Source organism: Hippocampus zosterae, chromosome 10, assembly GCF_025434085.1.
Source record: "Hippocampus zosterae strain Florida chromosome 10, ASM2543408v3, whole genome shotgun sequence".
NCBI lineage: Eukaryota > Metazoa > Chordata > Actinopteri > Syngnathiformes > Syngnathidae > Hippocampus > Hippocampus zosterae.
Genome location: NC_067460.1, coordinates 25,703,747 through 25,717,762, shown reverse-complemented (window position 1 = coordinate 25,717,762; position 14,016 = coordinate 25,703,747). Strand labels below are relative to the sequence as shown.

At 49.4% G+C, this 14,016-nt stretch overlaps 2 protein-coding genes across 2 annotated transcripts in view; one reads left to right on the top strand and one right to left on the bottom strand.

Moving 5' to 3' along the window:
• Positions 1-14,016, top strand: part of LOC127608577 (high mobility group protein B1-like) — a 201,297-nt gene that overhangs the window by 25,125 nt on the left and 162,156 nt on the right. The window lies entirely within an intron of this gene.
• Positions 1-14,016, bottom strand: part of LOC127608545 (neurobeachin-like) — a gene marked incomplete at its 3' end in the record, with an annotated part of 68,654 nt that overhangs the window by 47,813 nt on the left and 6,825 nt on the right. The window contains 7 exon segments of the mRNA XM_052077666.1: positions 439-558; positions 1,379-1,390; positions 1,392-1,506; positions 4,401-4,521; positions 6,501-6,600; positions 6,681-6,781; positions 7,819-8,050. Coding sequence (XP_051933626.1) covers positions 439-558; positions 1,379-1,390; positions 1,392-1,506; positions 4,401-4,521; positions 6,501-6,600; positions 6,681-6,781; positions 7,819-8,050 — 801 coding nt within the window.

The window sequence follows — 14,016 nt, the reverse complement described above, 5'->3', positions numbered from 1 at the left end:
AAAACGAATTTGCACTCAAGTCGAAATATTTGTTATTTTTACTTTGAATAGTCAAAAGCAAAAAAAAAAAAAAGGACGACTGTCCAAGCCGCATTAAAAAAATAGAAATAAATCATTTGTGATGTCTGTAGCTAATGCTTAGGAGGAGACCATCAAGCACGGCGATCATTTAAGCAATGTGCCGTGCCTGAGAGTGTAAGCGTGCAGCTGTTTATTCCTCATTGAAACATGCAAATGGACTGCAGAGTGGAAATCTTGCCCACTGCCCCCCCCCCCCCCCCCCCCCCCACATGCGTTCATCCCTCATCCACTTCCCTCCAACATATCTGTTCAGCATATGAATATTCAAGCTTGGGACCCGAATGGAAGACGCGTTTCTTCAAATGAAAACAAGAAAAATACGGGCAGGCCCGTGAAGAAAACTAGCAGTGCACTTGCATCGTTGGTGTTGACGTGCCAGGCCATGTCTCCGTAAGAAACCAGTTGGCCGTCGACGTAGCAACGGATCTCGCTGTTCCTCCAGCGGCTGTAGACGTGGACGATGCTGATCATGTACCACTGAGGGAGATAATCAGAGAAAATCGAGCACTTTCAAACAGCCATCGCTGCATACTAAGTGCCGTACATGGAGCGATTTAACATGCACACTAAACAGTAAGACAAATCGGTAATAAAGGCGGTAGAAAGCACCAGACAGTAAAATCAAGGACAAAATTTAAAAAAATTTAAAAACGTACCTCGAGGGACGTAACCAATCCGTACCTTAGAACGTGAGCTCATTGTAACCATTTCCAAAAAAAAAAAAAAAAATGGCCGCCAACGATGTGTATAAATACCGTATTATACACATCGTTGGCGGCCATTTTTTTTTAACACAGAGTTGTGAAAACATCGACATGTAATACAGTATAAAAAGAATTGACTCCTTGAGTTCTGTGATCTACGCTGGATACATTGTCAAAAATGAAGAATAGATGTTCAAAGGAAATGCATCTTGGTTTAAAAAAAAAAAAAAAAAAAGGCAGTTGGCTGAAAAAAAAAGATGGGATTAAATTCACCTAGTGAAGAGGTCGCAAATGTGGATTTTCTTGGATGTTCTTTCCGAATAACAAACGCCAATTGCGTTAATGCGAGTAAACACGAAACAAGCAAGCGGAGTCTTAACATCGCTCTACAAACGATAACGCCGTTAGACGCTTCACTGGCTTCAACTGAGATTTTACCCGAGTTGCAAAACGATCAATGATGAGCTGATCTCTTGTCAGAACTCCTATTGTTGCTTCTTTTTTTTTTTTTTTTCCATCTGCTCTGGAAACCAGCGAGGGGGCTGCAGAGAGGCGTCATTTAAAAAAAAAAAAACAGCAAAAGCCGCACTCACCTTTCTCGGCTGGGAAATCGTATTTGACGCAGTGCTGGAAGCCTTTCCCTTTGGATTTGAGAGACGTGACGATCAGACAGTTGCCGACGAAATGTGCAGAGTAGCCGATGCCTTTGCCGGTACGGAAACTGGATGCACAAATGGACAATCGTAGGTTTATGCTCGCTTCCCGCTCCCCCTACTCGTAGGTGAACGTCACCGTAAAACTGTCACGGAAAGCACAAGGCAATAAAAACAACAAAAGGTCCAACAGCTTCCCGAAAACCCGTAGACGGGCTTTTGGGAACTTTTCGGCGCAGTTTTTTGAGTAATTTCTGTGTCAAGCGTTGGCCCGCGGCGTTCTCTCGTTATCTTCTCGTCTGATTACAAATACGGTAATGAGGACACGGGAGACTGGAAGCAACCGGACGTCGGCGTGCGTTGCTCTTTAGCGTACAACAGCTGATACAGCGCAGCTCCTTTATGACACCAGGGGGCCGTATTCTTGAAGAGAACATTTAATGCTGTACACAACAGTTTGTTGAAGAAACATGTGGCGGGGGGGGGGGGGGGGGGTGAGCCCGGGAGGACTTTCCTGGACTCCTCGACTTTATACTCGACAAAATAACAGTTCCTATGCCAAAAAAAAAAAAATGTTCTTCGAAAGTTGAAAGAAACAGTTGACCGACTGACAGTCAATTAAAGAGGCGCCACCGTGTGGCGGGATACCGTATTACAAGAACGGACGGTTTCAGCGTGCAGAGCAAATGAACTGGGATGTGCTGTAGAAATACGCATATCCTATAAAAAGGTCACGTTAACACAAATGACTCAATACGCCGCTGTGCTTTATCGAGCCTCGTTTTTGACTTTTTTTTTTTACCGAGGGTATTATGAATTGTACAAGCAATAAATCCGTGTGGGAAAAATGGGACGCGTGTTGGTTTTTCCGCACGTCTCCGTTTTATAACGGACATATTTCCTCTGTGAAGCAATTTTTATGCAGTACTTCAACCAAGGCTACAAATCTGGCCTGTGCATATTATTTTTCTTTTTTTTTATCATACAACATATTTTTGTTTAATATCCTTCATTGCATGATCCACTTTCCTACGCTTCCAATACTATTCCTGTTTTTATCGTGATATCGTTCCAGTGTGGGGTATCGGGGTACTTTATTGAGCGATAGTATCTTGTATCCACATGGAATCTTGGTCTTTGGAGTCCAGCAAGTATTTGTATGCGGGGCATCATGATTTCTCCTCGGTGTTTTCACGTTATTTTCTGTCTCACCGTGAAAACGGCACAGCGTGTATCCAGACTCGCATAAACGCGTCCGTGCGTCTGGCGGGGCATACTCGCCGGAAATACACAAGTAGAGTTCAACAAACAAAGCAAAACGCAGACGCGGCAACACTTTAGGAGCGAGGAGAAAAGTTCCTGTGGCGAGTGCCGTGAATAGAATGCCTTCTATTGGCGCTAGAGAGTAGAAAGCAGAAATCAAGTCAAGTCAAGTCGACGGTATTTCTCGAGCACTTTCACCAGCCATGGCTGCATACAAAGTGCTGTACATGGAGCGATTTAACATACACAATAAACAGTAAGACGAATCGCTAATAAAGGCGGTAGAAAGCACCAAACAGTAAAATCAAGAACAAATCCAAGTCATGCTGAGTCGAACGCCAAAGAATACAAGTGAGTTTTGAGGAGGGCTTTGAAGATGGGCAGCGAGGAGAAATGAGCCCAAATGCCTCAGAACGTGGGTGTTTTTCAAACGTGGGAATAACTCTTGTTTTTTTTTTGTTGTTGTTTTTTTTTATATTTCGCTTTTCTTCGTTCTGACGTCAATGTTGCGACATGTTGACCACATGGGAATATCTATTCACACCCAAAAGGGGATTTTCAAGCCTCGAAAGAAAGAACATAAGACTTTTGGGACATCCGCTATCAATTCAATCAGCGCGGGGGGGGGGGGGGGGGGGCATATCGTCACGTTAAAATTCGGGAGGGGGAAAAAAAAAAAGCAAAGCAAAGGTTTTGTTTGTTTGTTTTTTTAATGCCACCGCTGACGCTTTGCCTCACATCGGGGCCGTCGAGGACCGTTCTTGAGAAAGCAACCCCCCCGGGCTGCCTTTTGAAGTCAACACACTTTTCCTCTTGTTGACACGGTCGAGTTGCAAAGATTAGCTTGACATATCTCGCACTCTGTTGCCACCTGAATATAGAAGAGCCTGGCCAATATTCCTTCCTTTTACGCGGACCAAACCCTCTTCGATGAAAATCTTTTCCATGAAACGTCCCTGATCCAGGTGAGGGTCCAGAGCAACCAAAGGACACGCCTACTTCATGACTATCTCGGACCAACATGCTATGACAGAATGCACATTGCAAGTCCTGTTCATATTGCCCCCCCTCCCGCCCCCAAAGTGTGGGCTTTATCCTGCTAGAGAATGACCATTTCGACCTTGGCGGAAACACAGCGTGTTCCAAAAGGGGGGGGGGGGGGGGGTTCCAAAAGGAAGTCTGTGACGGCGCTGCTCCGTTTGCAGGTTTCCCGAAAGCAGCGGGAACGGGACACTAAAGCGATCGGCATGATGGGCGGGGGGGGGGGGGGGGGGGGGGGGGGGGGCATGAAAAGTGCAACTGGGAGAAAAAAAAAATACTGGATGGGCAAAATGGCGCCCGGTTGAGATCATCACGTTGAATTTGTTCTGTGACCAAGACCACCGTCACTATTTGAAACCGATCGCAACCAATGGATGGCATGGATCCGTTCCCGCGTTCTCCCCCAAATGTTTTTCCATCTACCTTTTAGTCTAACAAATATCATCTCGGCTTTCAATAACGGAGTACCGCAAGGAGGTTTTTTATCGACACAGCACATTTGAGACACACACAGGGCAACTCAATGCGCTTCACACGAGTATACACAAGTATCGACGAGCACTTCCAAACCCGGCAGTTCGCCACATTCAGGAGTAAAGTTCCCCGAGTTCCCGGCCACTAGGAAAAAAAATCTTCGTTCTCTCGTGCGTTTGCTCACCAGTAGAGATAGGGCTTGTCCTTGCCCACGTTGATGTTGTTCAAGGGATCCCTCCTGAACCAGGTGTTGAACGTGAAGCCGTTCTGGTAAGGCCACTTGGCAATGGGAGGCAACGCGATGGCTGGCCTGCCGAGAGAAAAAAACGACGTTACCGCGGCGCCCCCGGCCTAGCTCAGTGTCAATGTCGTCTTCAAAAGACGCCATGAAAGGGATGCGAGATGGTTATTAGTTTTGGGATAGAATACATGAAAAGTACGTATTATTTTGAAATACGCTGCCTTTATTTTGAAAATATTATTCCGAAAGTAAGGCGGCCCGGTAGTCCAGTGGTTAGCACATCGGTTTCACAGTGCAGAGGTACCGGGTTCGATTCCAGCTCCGGCCTCCCTGTGTGGAGTTTGCATGTTCTCCCCGGGCCTGCGTGGGTTTTCTCCGGGTGCTCCGGTTTCCTCCCACATCCAAAAACATGCGGGGCAGGCTGATTGGACGCTCTAAAATTGTCCCTAGGTGTGAGTGTGGTTTGCGAATGGTTGTTCGTTTCTGTGTGCCCTGCGATTGGCTGGCGACCGATTCAGGTGTCCCCCCGCCTACTGCCCGAAGACAGCTGGGATAGGCTCCAGGACCCCCCGCGACCCTAGGGAGGATCAAGCGGCTCGGAAGATACATGAAAAGTCTTTCTTGAATAGAAAGCGTCTCAAAAGCACAGGCGGTATCGGTTTGCTTGGTATCGCCATCGGCGAGTGTGGTAAGGAACATCCCAAAATGGTGCGAAGAAACAGGGAGTGTCCTTTGAAATGATGAAACGGGCAAAATGTTTGCTTAGCTCATAGAAACATTCATCTTCCGCCCCTGCGGCTGGTTTTCTGAAATAAATAACACCTTCCCGCGTACAATAAATTTCACCTCCCTCCCGCTAAATATGTATTAAGCGTTGAGCCGTCTTTTTTTTTTTTTTTTTTTTTTTTTTTTTTTTTTTTTTTTTTTTCCAAGATGGCGCCCGAGTAGGCAGCCTTCGGCAAGTGCTCTTCAAGAGCCTTGCTTTTTTGTTCTTTTTTGCTGTTTTTGTCTTTTGTTTTGTCACATGTTGTTTGTTGTTTCATTGTGTGGACCTGATATGGACTGTTTTCAGCGCTTTTTGGCCACGACATTCGTCAAAGGAGCAGTATCTGTGCTTGGTGGTTGCGCCTTCTCGGCAGCAACGCCTGGACCAGCACAGATTTTGATTGGGAGGAATGTCGGCGCCATTGACTGTCGGTGCTGGACAGACCTGGGGCGCTTGTGTTTTTTGCGCCAGTAATGGGCAGCATTTTTCACAACCCCGGTTTGTTCAGTGGCTATGTCAGCGCTGTTGGACAGTCGGCGTCGGTGCGGCTGGATGGATGGCCGCTGAAGTTTTCGGATGAGGAGAGAGGAGCGTTGGCGAAGAGCGCCGATGCGTATTTGGAACCGTGAGTCGCCGCTTGGAATTGAAATGGATTTCCATGGGACAGGAGAAGTGAACCAATGTCTTTTTTCGTCAATGGATGCTACAGCTTCTTGTTGACTTTGAAACTTAGCTTGTAGCCGACGTGTGCACATTTTGAGCATGACGTCTCTGATCCACTGGTTAAAGGACACTTTGATTCTCTCCTCTTTCATCTCAAACCGCTTCAAACAACAAAGCGTGTGGCGGAATAGTGGTTAGGACTGCACGACTGTCCGTGTTCTATGTTATGTGTTGTGTTTATTATTTTACTTTATGTTAACTGTTTTGTAAAGCGCTTTGTTACAGCTGCCGCTGTTGTGAAAGCGCTATATAAATCAGCATGTATTGTATTGTATTGTATAAATCTCACCCTCGCTGGCGTTGTATTTATTATTCATACGAGAAAGAACGTGACAAACCGTTAAAATTAATGCGTCGCGGAAAGCTGGGATTTATTTGCTTAAAAGACGGCAAATGCCGCTTAAAGTGCGTTTAGATGAGACGTTTGTTGGATGGCGTTTGCTGTCGGATAAACGGACCGTCAGTGGGAAAAACGTGAATGAAACCAGGAAGATTATTTGGTGAGTTTGACATGAAGTGACGAGATGCAAAGGCAAAAAGTGCGGCGCGACGACTTACAGCGGCACTGCGGCCGGGGAAGTTGAAAAAGGCGTCGGGTCCGTGTCGCCGGGGTGTGTGGTTGAGCACGGCCAGCATCTTGACGGCACGCCTGGGCTGCGTGGAAGAACGGGACGGCGGTGGATAAGGGCGGGGTGCACTCGGCGGCGGCGGAGGCGGAGCTCGGCGTGACTCACCCACAGGCCGCCTTCCCCCTGCAGCATGCTGAAGAGGAGCTTGACCTCCCCCACCGTGATGCTGTAGCCGGCCAGCACGCCCAGCGTGTCCACCAGCAAGTCTTTAAAGGCCACAAAGCCACGCGGGTCAAATAACGCAAACGGCAAGACGGCCTTGATTTTGCTGGGGGGGCATTTTTGACAAAATGTTTCAAAATGGATTTTCTAGTTTTGGCATGGCTGTCATTTAATACTTCTGGGTCAAAAGTATGTCCCAAGAGCTAGCTTCTGCAGCCGAGGATCGGACCGCCAAGGTCCCCGCCTTTGGCTGCCGCCCAGCTCGCATTGCACCCGACCCCTTTGACCCCTCCCACGGGTGGTGAGACCATGAGAAGGGGGACCCACGTTGCCTCTTCGGGCTGAGCCCGGCCGGGCCCCAGTGTAGGCCCGGCCACCAGGCGTTCGCCAACGAGCCCCACCTCCAGGCCTGGCTCCAGAGGGGGGGCCCCGGTGACCCGCGTCCGGGCAAGGGAAACTGCTCTCCCTTAGAGATAAGGTGAGAAGCTCGGTCATCCGGGAGGGGCTCCGAGTCGAGCCGCTTCTCCTCCACATCGAGAGGAGCCAGATGAGGTGGCTTGGGCATCTGATTCGGATACCTCCTGAACGCCTCCCCGGTGAGGTGTTCCGGGCATGTCCCACCGGGAGGAGACCCCGAGGAAGACCCAGAACACGCTGGAGAGACTATGTCACCCAGCTGGCCTGGGAACGCCTCGGGATCCCCCGGGGGGAGAGCTGGAAGAAGTAGCTAGGGAGAGGGAAGTCTGGGCTTCCCTGCTAAAGCTGTTGCCCCCGCGACCCGGCCCCAGATAAGCGGTAGAAGATGGATGGATGAGTCAAAAGTATTCCCCGCCCCCCCCAAAAAAAAAATCCATCCGTTTTCTCACATTCGTGAGTGCTTTTACACTCGGCAAGGACATTTGACAATATTTCCTTCCAATACGAACAGTTTTCTCATAGTTTAACATTTTCCCTACTTGAAACTAATAATTCTTTTCTTCTCTCCTTCCGAAATCGAATGCTCTTATTTATTTTATTTTGGAGCTAATATTTTTTTCTGCCGAGTATTTCCAGACACGAAAGGCAAAGCGACAGGCCGCACCTGCAATCATGTCGTCCACCGAGCCGATCCGGAGCAGCAGCCGCCGGACGAGTCCCGCCTCGGTGCTCATCTGCAGGTTGCGCACGCTCTTGCGCAGCATGGCGGTCAGCACGTTCCAGATCTCCGCCTGGCAGGCGACGTCGCAGTGCTCCAGCAGAGCCGGCAGGCAGCCGATGCCGTCCGCCTCTTGAATGACAAAGTTGACCTCCAGATCGAACTCGCCCGCCACCAACTGCACAGCGAGAGCGGCAGCGGCATTATGGACCAACTGGAGACGCTTTCGTGGAGGATTGTCACGTACGTGACAGTAATCCAACCGAGAGGTGACGAAGGCATGAACGACTCTTTCAACGTGCTCCCGAAAAATGGAAAGACTTGACTTTCGCCTGACGTCTAAAATGAAAGAAGCTGCATTTGACAATAGCACCTGTCGAAATGTACGTTACACTCGGCGTTCCATCTTTCTCCCGAGCAATCCATGTCATGTCACATCTTTTTCCAAACTACGGCGGTAGAAAAGGCAAAAGCCTTCAATTCAAGCTATGTACCTAACAAAACGCATCAAAGTTCTCCCGCTACCGTGTTTTGCGCTAGCTAATGCCAGCTGCTAGCTACTGTCTCCAATGGTGAGAGATCCCCCCCCCCCCCCCATCAACCCCCCGCATAGCTTCTGGGAAACACTTGTCAACTGTTTAAGCTTCGACATTGAATAACTCGCATGAATTGAGGGCCGCTTTTTCCGGCATATGGTATTCCATCTCCCTGAAGTGAGGCGGCTAGTCATCATTTTCCCCTCCAAAAGGTTTGCTCAGAATTTAACCATCCGTGAAAATTAAATAGCCTCTTCTCGAATGAAAAGTGCCGCCTCCACCACCCCCCCCCCCCAGCCCCCCTTTTACTCACAAATAAAACAACAAATCAATAACGCAGTTCATCAAGTTCAACAAGCATGAAATGAGCCCAGCCCAAGACGCGCATGCTAGCTGCGCGCCCGCCCGCGCGAGCTCCGACAACAATAGATGGTCGGACAGCAAAGTGTGCGGGGTGCAAAACGGGCCTGAGCGCATGACGGTGATTGACAGCTAATGGCAGACGTGGGATGAAAAGTCATCGGCGGATGGACACGGCTTCAAGGAGACGATAAGGTGGCGCTGTTGCTATTAAAACAGCGTTGCGATGAAATAGCCCGTTAAGAAAAGCCCGCGTCTGGTCTTGTTCTTTTGCCTCCCGACGCCGCATACTTAACCCCATTAGGGATGATTAACTCATTCGATCGCAGCTGTTTTCACTGGAGCGACCCCCTCAATCCTAGCGTTTTACTGGATTTGGACTGATCTTGCAAGGCCCACAGAATACTTGGTTCTAATGCTCGAAAACATGGAGCCTACGAAAAAATAAAGTTTGGACTCTTCTATCAGCACAAAAACATTTTTACATTCTTCAGCAATCGGCATTACAAAATGGCTACGTTTCATGGAAATGGCGATTCCCGGGCAAAACACGGAGAAAAAGAGCTTTTTGTAAAAGCATGCATTTCAATCACGGGAGGCACCACTGCCACCTACTGGTCGCTTTTTCACATGATTTGCAACGCAAACGGCTTATTCTCATTCACAGATTGCCTCAGACCCCCCTCGTCTCTATGACGCAAAAAAAAGACTAAGACGTACAAGCACGTCCTTGGTAGGCGGGGCCTAATTTAAAAAAGACGTACAAGTATGTCTTGTGGAATGAAAGAGTTAAAGGAAGGGACGAAAACCGACTTTCGTGCCTAGTACATCATTTTAAAAATTTTAAAAAAATTCTCATCTTCCGTCACAAAAATCGAGATCTCATTACGTCCATTTCTGTCAATACGTTTGAATTCAAGACAGAAGAAAGTTTGCCGGACCTGGAAACCGGCAAGTGCCAGCGTTGCGATGACCTAAAAACGTCATCATCATCATCCTCATCATCAGTTATTTGGAGAAGAAAGCTTACGATGGGCGCTTTCTTCCAAAGCCGTTTCATATTTGCAGTGGAAAAAAATGAAGAAAGCGTACACGGCAAGCTAACGAGGCGGCGGCAATGATCCGCATTTGAGGAAACAATGAGGGCGGACACGACAGGGGGGGGCCGGAAACAAATCCATCCGCAAACAGAGTCAGCCTGTTAACCGCTGTGGGAAATAACAAGAGCGGCGGATAAGCCAGTGGGTGAAAAAAATAAAGCGTCCACTTCCACCGGCGCATTCGTATGCAAATTGCGGCTTGTCGTCTTTTTGATTGGAGGAAGACACCTCATCATCTGCCGGCCCGATTCATGCGGCGAGCACCCATGCCGGGGCTGCCCAATCAAGTTGCAGTGAGCGCTCTTGACTTGCCACTTGAATTTGTTCTCAGCCTCGGGATGAAAAGTGCAAAATGTTGGAAAGATGCGCACAGTGGACCAGCGCTATTTTCTCAAATGGTGGCATTTACAGGTCCACTGAAAATCATTTCAATGATTTCATCCAAACACCCCGAAGACGAAGAATGTCGGCAGACTTTTCAGCCGCTGTTTCAATGGGCACGGAAACAAATCACTGCCGACTTCGGGAACAACATCCAGTATGGCTTCTATTACCATGGCGACTCAAGGGGGCGGGCTACTTGTTGATCAACAATGTCATCAATCCAACGAGCCGCTTTGTTCCATTTTTTCCTCAAACACACGTGATGAAACGTGATTTGATTGTCAAGACAAACCATCCATCGGTTCATTATCCGAATCCCCAAGACGGCGTGCCGGAGCCTATCCCGGCAGTAGGCGGGGCACACCCTTAACGGGTCGCCAGCCGATCGCCGGGCACCACGTCGACAAACAACCATTCACGCTCACAATCGCACCTCGGGACAATTTCGAGAGTTCCGTGAACCTGCCGTGCATATTTTTGGAACGTGAGAGGAAACCGGAGTACCCGGAGAAAACCCACACAGGCCTTAACGGGTTGCCAGTTGATCGCCGGACACCACGTTGTCAAACAACCATTCACGCTCACAATCGCACCTCGGGACAATTTCGAGAGTTCCATGAACCTGCCGTGCATGTTTTTCGGAACGTGAGAGGAACCCGGAGTACCCGGAGAAAACCCACGCAGGCCTTAACGGGTTGCCAGCTGATCGCCGGGCACCACGTCGACAAACAACCATTCACGCTCACAATCGCACCTCGGGACAATTTCGAGAGTTCCGTGAACCTGCCGTGCATGTTTTTTGGAACGTGAGAGGAAACCGGAGTACCCGGAGAAAACCCACGCAGGCCTTAACGGGTTGCCAGCTGATCGCCGGGCACCACGTCGACAAACAACCATTCACGCTCACAATCGCACCTCTGGACAATTTCGAGAGTTCCGTGAACCTGCCGTGCATGTTTTTTGGAACGTGAGAGGAAACCGGAGTACCCGGAGAAAACCCACGCAGGCACGCAGAGAACATGCAAAACAGGGAGGCCGGAGCCGGAATTGAACCCCGTACCTCTGCCCCGTGAGGCCGCATTTCCGCGCTCCTAGGAGAGAGAAAATTCAGTCGCTAATTTATAGGATTTCAATTAAGCAACCGCACGCCAGGATTAGGAAGGTGCTCGGAAGCTCGATGGAGCCGTGCCGTGTAACGACTTGATAACGATGCACAGACAGCGGGGGGGGGGGGGGGTATTTTTCGACTGGGCAGCTGCAAACTAATGGGACTTTAATTGGGCTCTAACTGGTCTCGGTTGGGCTCACGCCGCGGTGACTGATGGACAGCTTCACTCGAGTCGGAATGACGGAAGACCCGGGATGTATTTTTTTTTGTCAAAGGGGGGGGGGGAGAGAGAGAAAGAAAAGGTGGAAACGGACGGCGTCACAGTATCGCTTCGGTGCCATTTGGCGGCATCTTGGGGCTGCAGTGAGTTGAGGAGCTTCGTTTACACAAAGTAACCCTTTGGCGCCATCTTGTGGCGATTACAGGAGAGTACAAATTTGAGGTCTCCCTTAAATTTGCCTATGACAAGAACAACATGCCCCCGCTACAATTTTGCATCACTTCATGAACATTCTCCCCCCCCCCCCCCATTGAGTTGCGGCTTGCTTTTAAGAGGTGCGGCCTGGTGAGGGACATCAGGAGGCGGAGTCGCGTTTCGTGAATTGCGGGCCGCAGCAGCTCCTTGCGAGTGCCTTCATTTCGTATTTGATGACACAAAGCCCCCCCAAAAAAAAACAAATATGAATGCGCTCAAACGGAAACGGGGCCGGCCCAAAAACAGCTTTACGATTCCACGGGGAGTTAAAAATCGCAATGCGGGATATCTCGGCCCAGCGCGCCAAAGCCGAGGCGGCTGAGCGCGAGCCCCCCCGGCGAGTCTTTATCATGCGTTCACCTTGCAGCAACTCAAGCGACTCATTTGTTATGATGTCAGAGGCGAGAAGAAGAAAAAGAAAAATGCCATTAACAACTCGGGAAGGGTCACCAGACTTTTGCAACACTGTTATTCTACGTTCATCGTAAACCGGGTTGCGCTTGCTTTGCGACCGATGAGGTTCCAAGATTATTTAACAACACCCCCCCCCCCCCCCGGAATATTGCATTCCCGCTCTCCTTCCTTCTTCTTAAATTTGCTCCAATCCAGACATTCGGCCAGGCTACGGCGCTTTTTTGACGTTGGGCCTCGTTAACAGCAGGCAAAGACTCGTGATCTAATCCCATCATGCTAACAACGGAAGCAAACATATTTCCGGCTAATTAGCTCTAATTTCCGGCTAATTAGCTAGAGAAGAAAAGCCGCTGACCTTGACGTCCCATTTGTCTCGCATCTCGACCGCACCTCAACGGCGTCGGGACAAAAGCCCATGCGCCTTGCTTTCATTGAATCCGGCACATGGCGAGGGAAAAGGAATTGAAATAGCTTCCAAGTTTGAGCTGCGTTGCAGTGCCTCGTTGTCTGCCCTGAGTGCATACGCGCGATGGAGGAAGGACCAAACGAAACGACGCAACGGCCGGCACGAAGCCTCCTCCCACGTCACACTTGGGATTTTCTTTCACCGATCTAACAACCGGTACGATTCGATGAAGAAACGTTGTCGCGTCCAGTCAGACCGCGCCGCAAAACAACCAAACGATTGCGGCATTCGGCGATCGGCGTCGCCACCAAATTGCTTCAAAAGAACAGAGGCGCTTGTGAATCTTCCGTCTGTTCGCCCGGCGTCTCATCCTCTCGCTCAGACTTCACTCTGATGTTTGTGCTGTGAAGACGGCAAAAAAGAAAATGAACGATTGAAACGCCGCCAGCCTGCCCGAGGTTTGGGATACACGCTCGGGCCAAATGGAGCCCCCCCCCCAGGTAGGAAGACCAGCGAGGAGATTTATGGATGCGGTGAGGCGAGATTTGCGGAAGATTTAAGCGGACAGGATAGACGAAACGGGACGGGTTGCTCACAAGCCGAGCCAGAAAGATGTCTATCGGAGCCACGCGCGAGACTCGACGGGAAATCAATCATTTCCCGATCGAAGCGGAAGATTGATTCCGGGCCTCACGCCGTGAAAAACTCCGACTAAATGAGTCCTAATCACAGGCAGGTAACGTACGTATCCGAAGCAGCTAAGCGACCCTAACATCGCTGACCGACATCCCGAAATCCATTAAGTGTGTGTGTGTGTGTGTGTGTGTGTGTGTGTGAGTGTGGGGGGGGGGGGTCAATTTTGTTCCCGTCTGGACCACAATTCAGGAGTTAATTAATAAATCATGTTTGTAGAGCAGGTGAGACATACCCCTCAGCTACGCACCTGCAACGACTCATTAGCAAGGAGGCTAAAGGAAGACGTTAGCTTGAACATAACGACATACGCGTAACGTTCAAATAAAAAGGCCGCCAAAAGTAAGAATGCCGCGCGCTGCCTAAACGTTTACATGAGCGCGTCACATTTGCGCACATCTCAGACATTTTCTGTTACACCCCCCCCCCCACAGAGAAGAAAATTCTCGCCCGTTGCAACTCTCCGCCGCGACTCTCCATTGTATGATTTGTCGAGAAAACTGTTTTTAGTACACCTCCGCGTAACATCGTTAACATTAAAGAAGTTTCAATTCACAAATAACGATGAACATATTTCTGAGCCCGTCGCGGAAAAGATTTGAAGTGCATCAATTGGCCTGAACTTAAGAAAATGAATACATAAAGAGGAGAACCACTGCCACCTACTG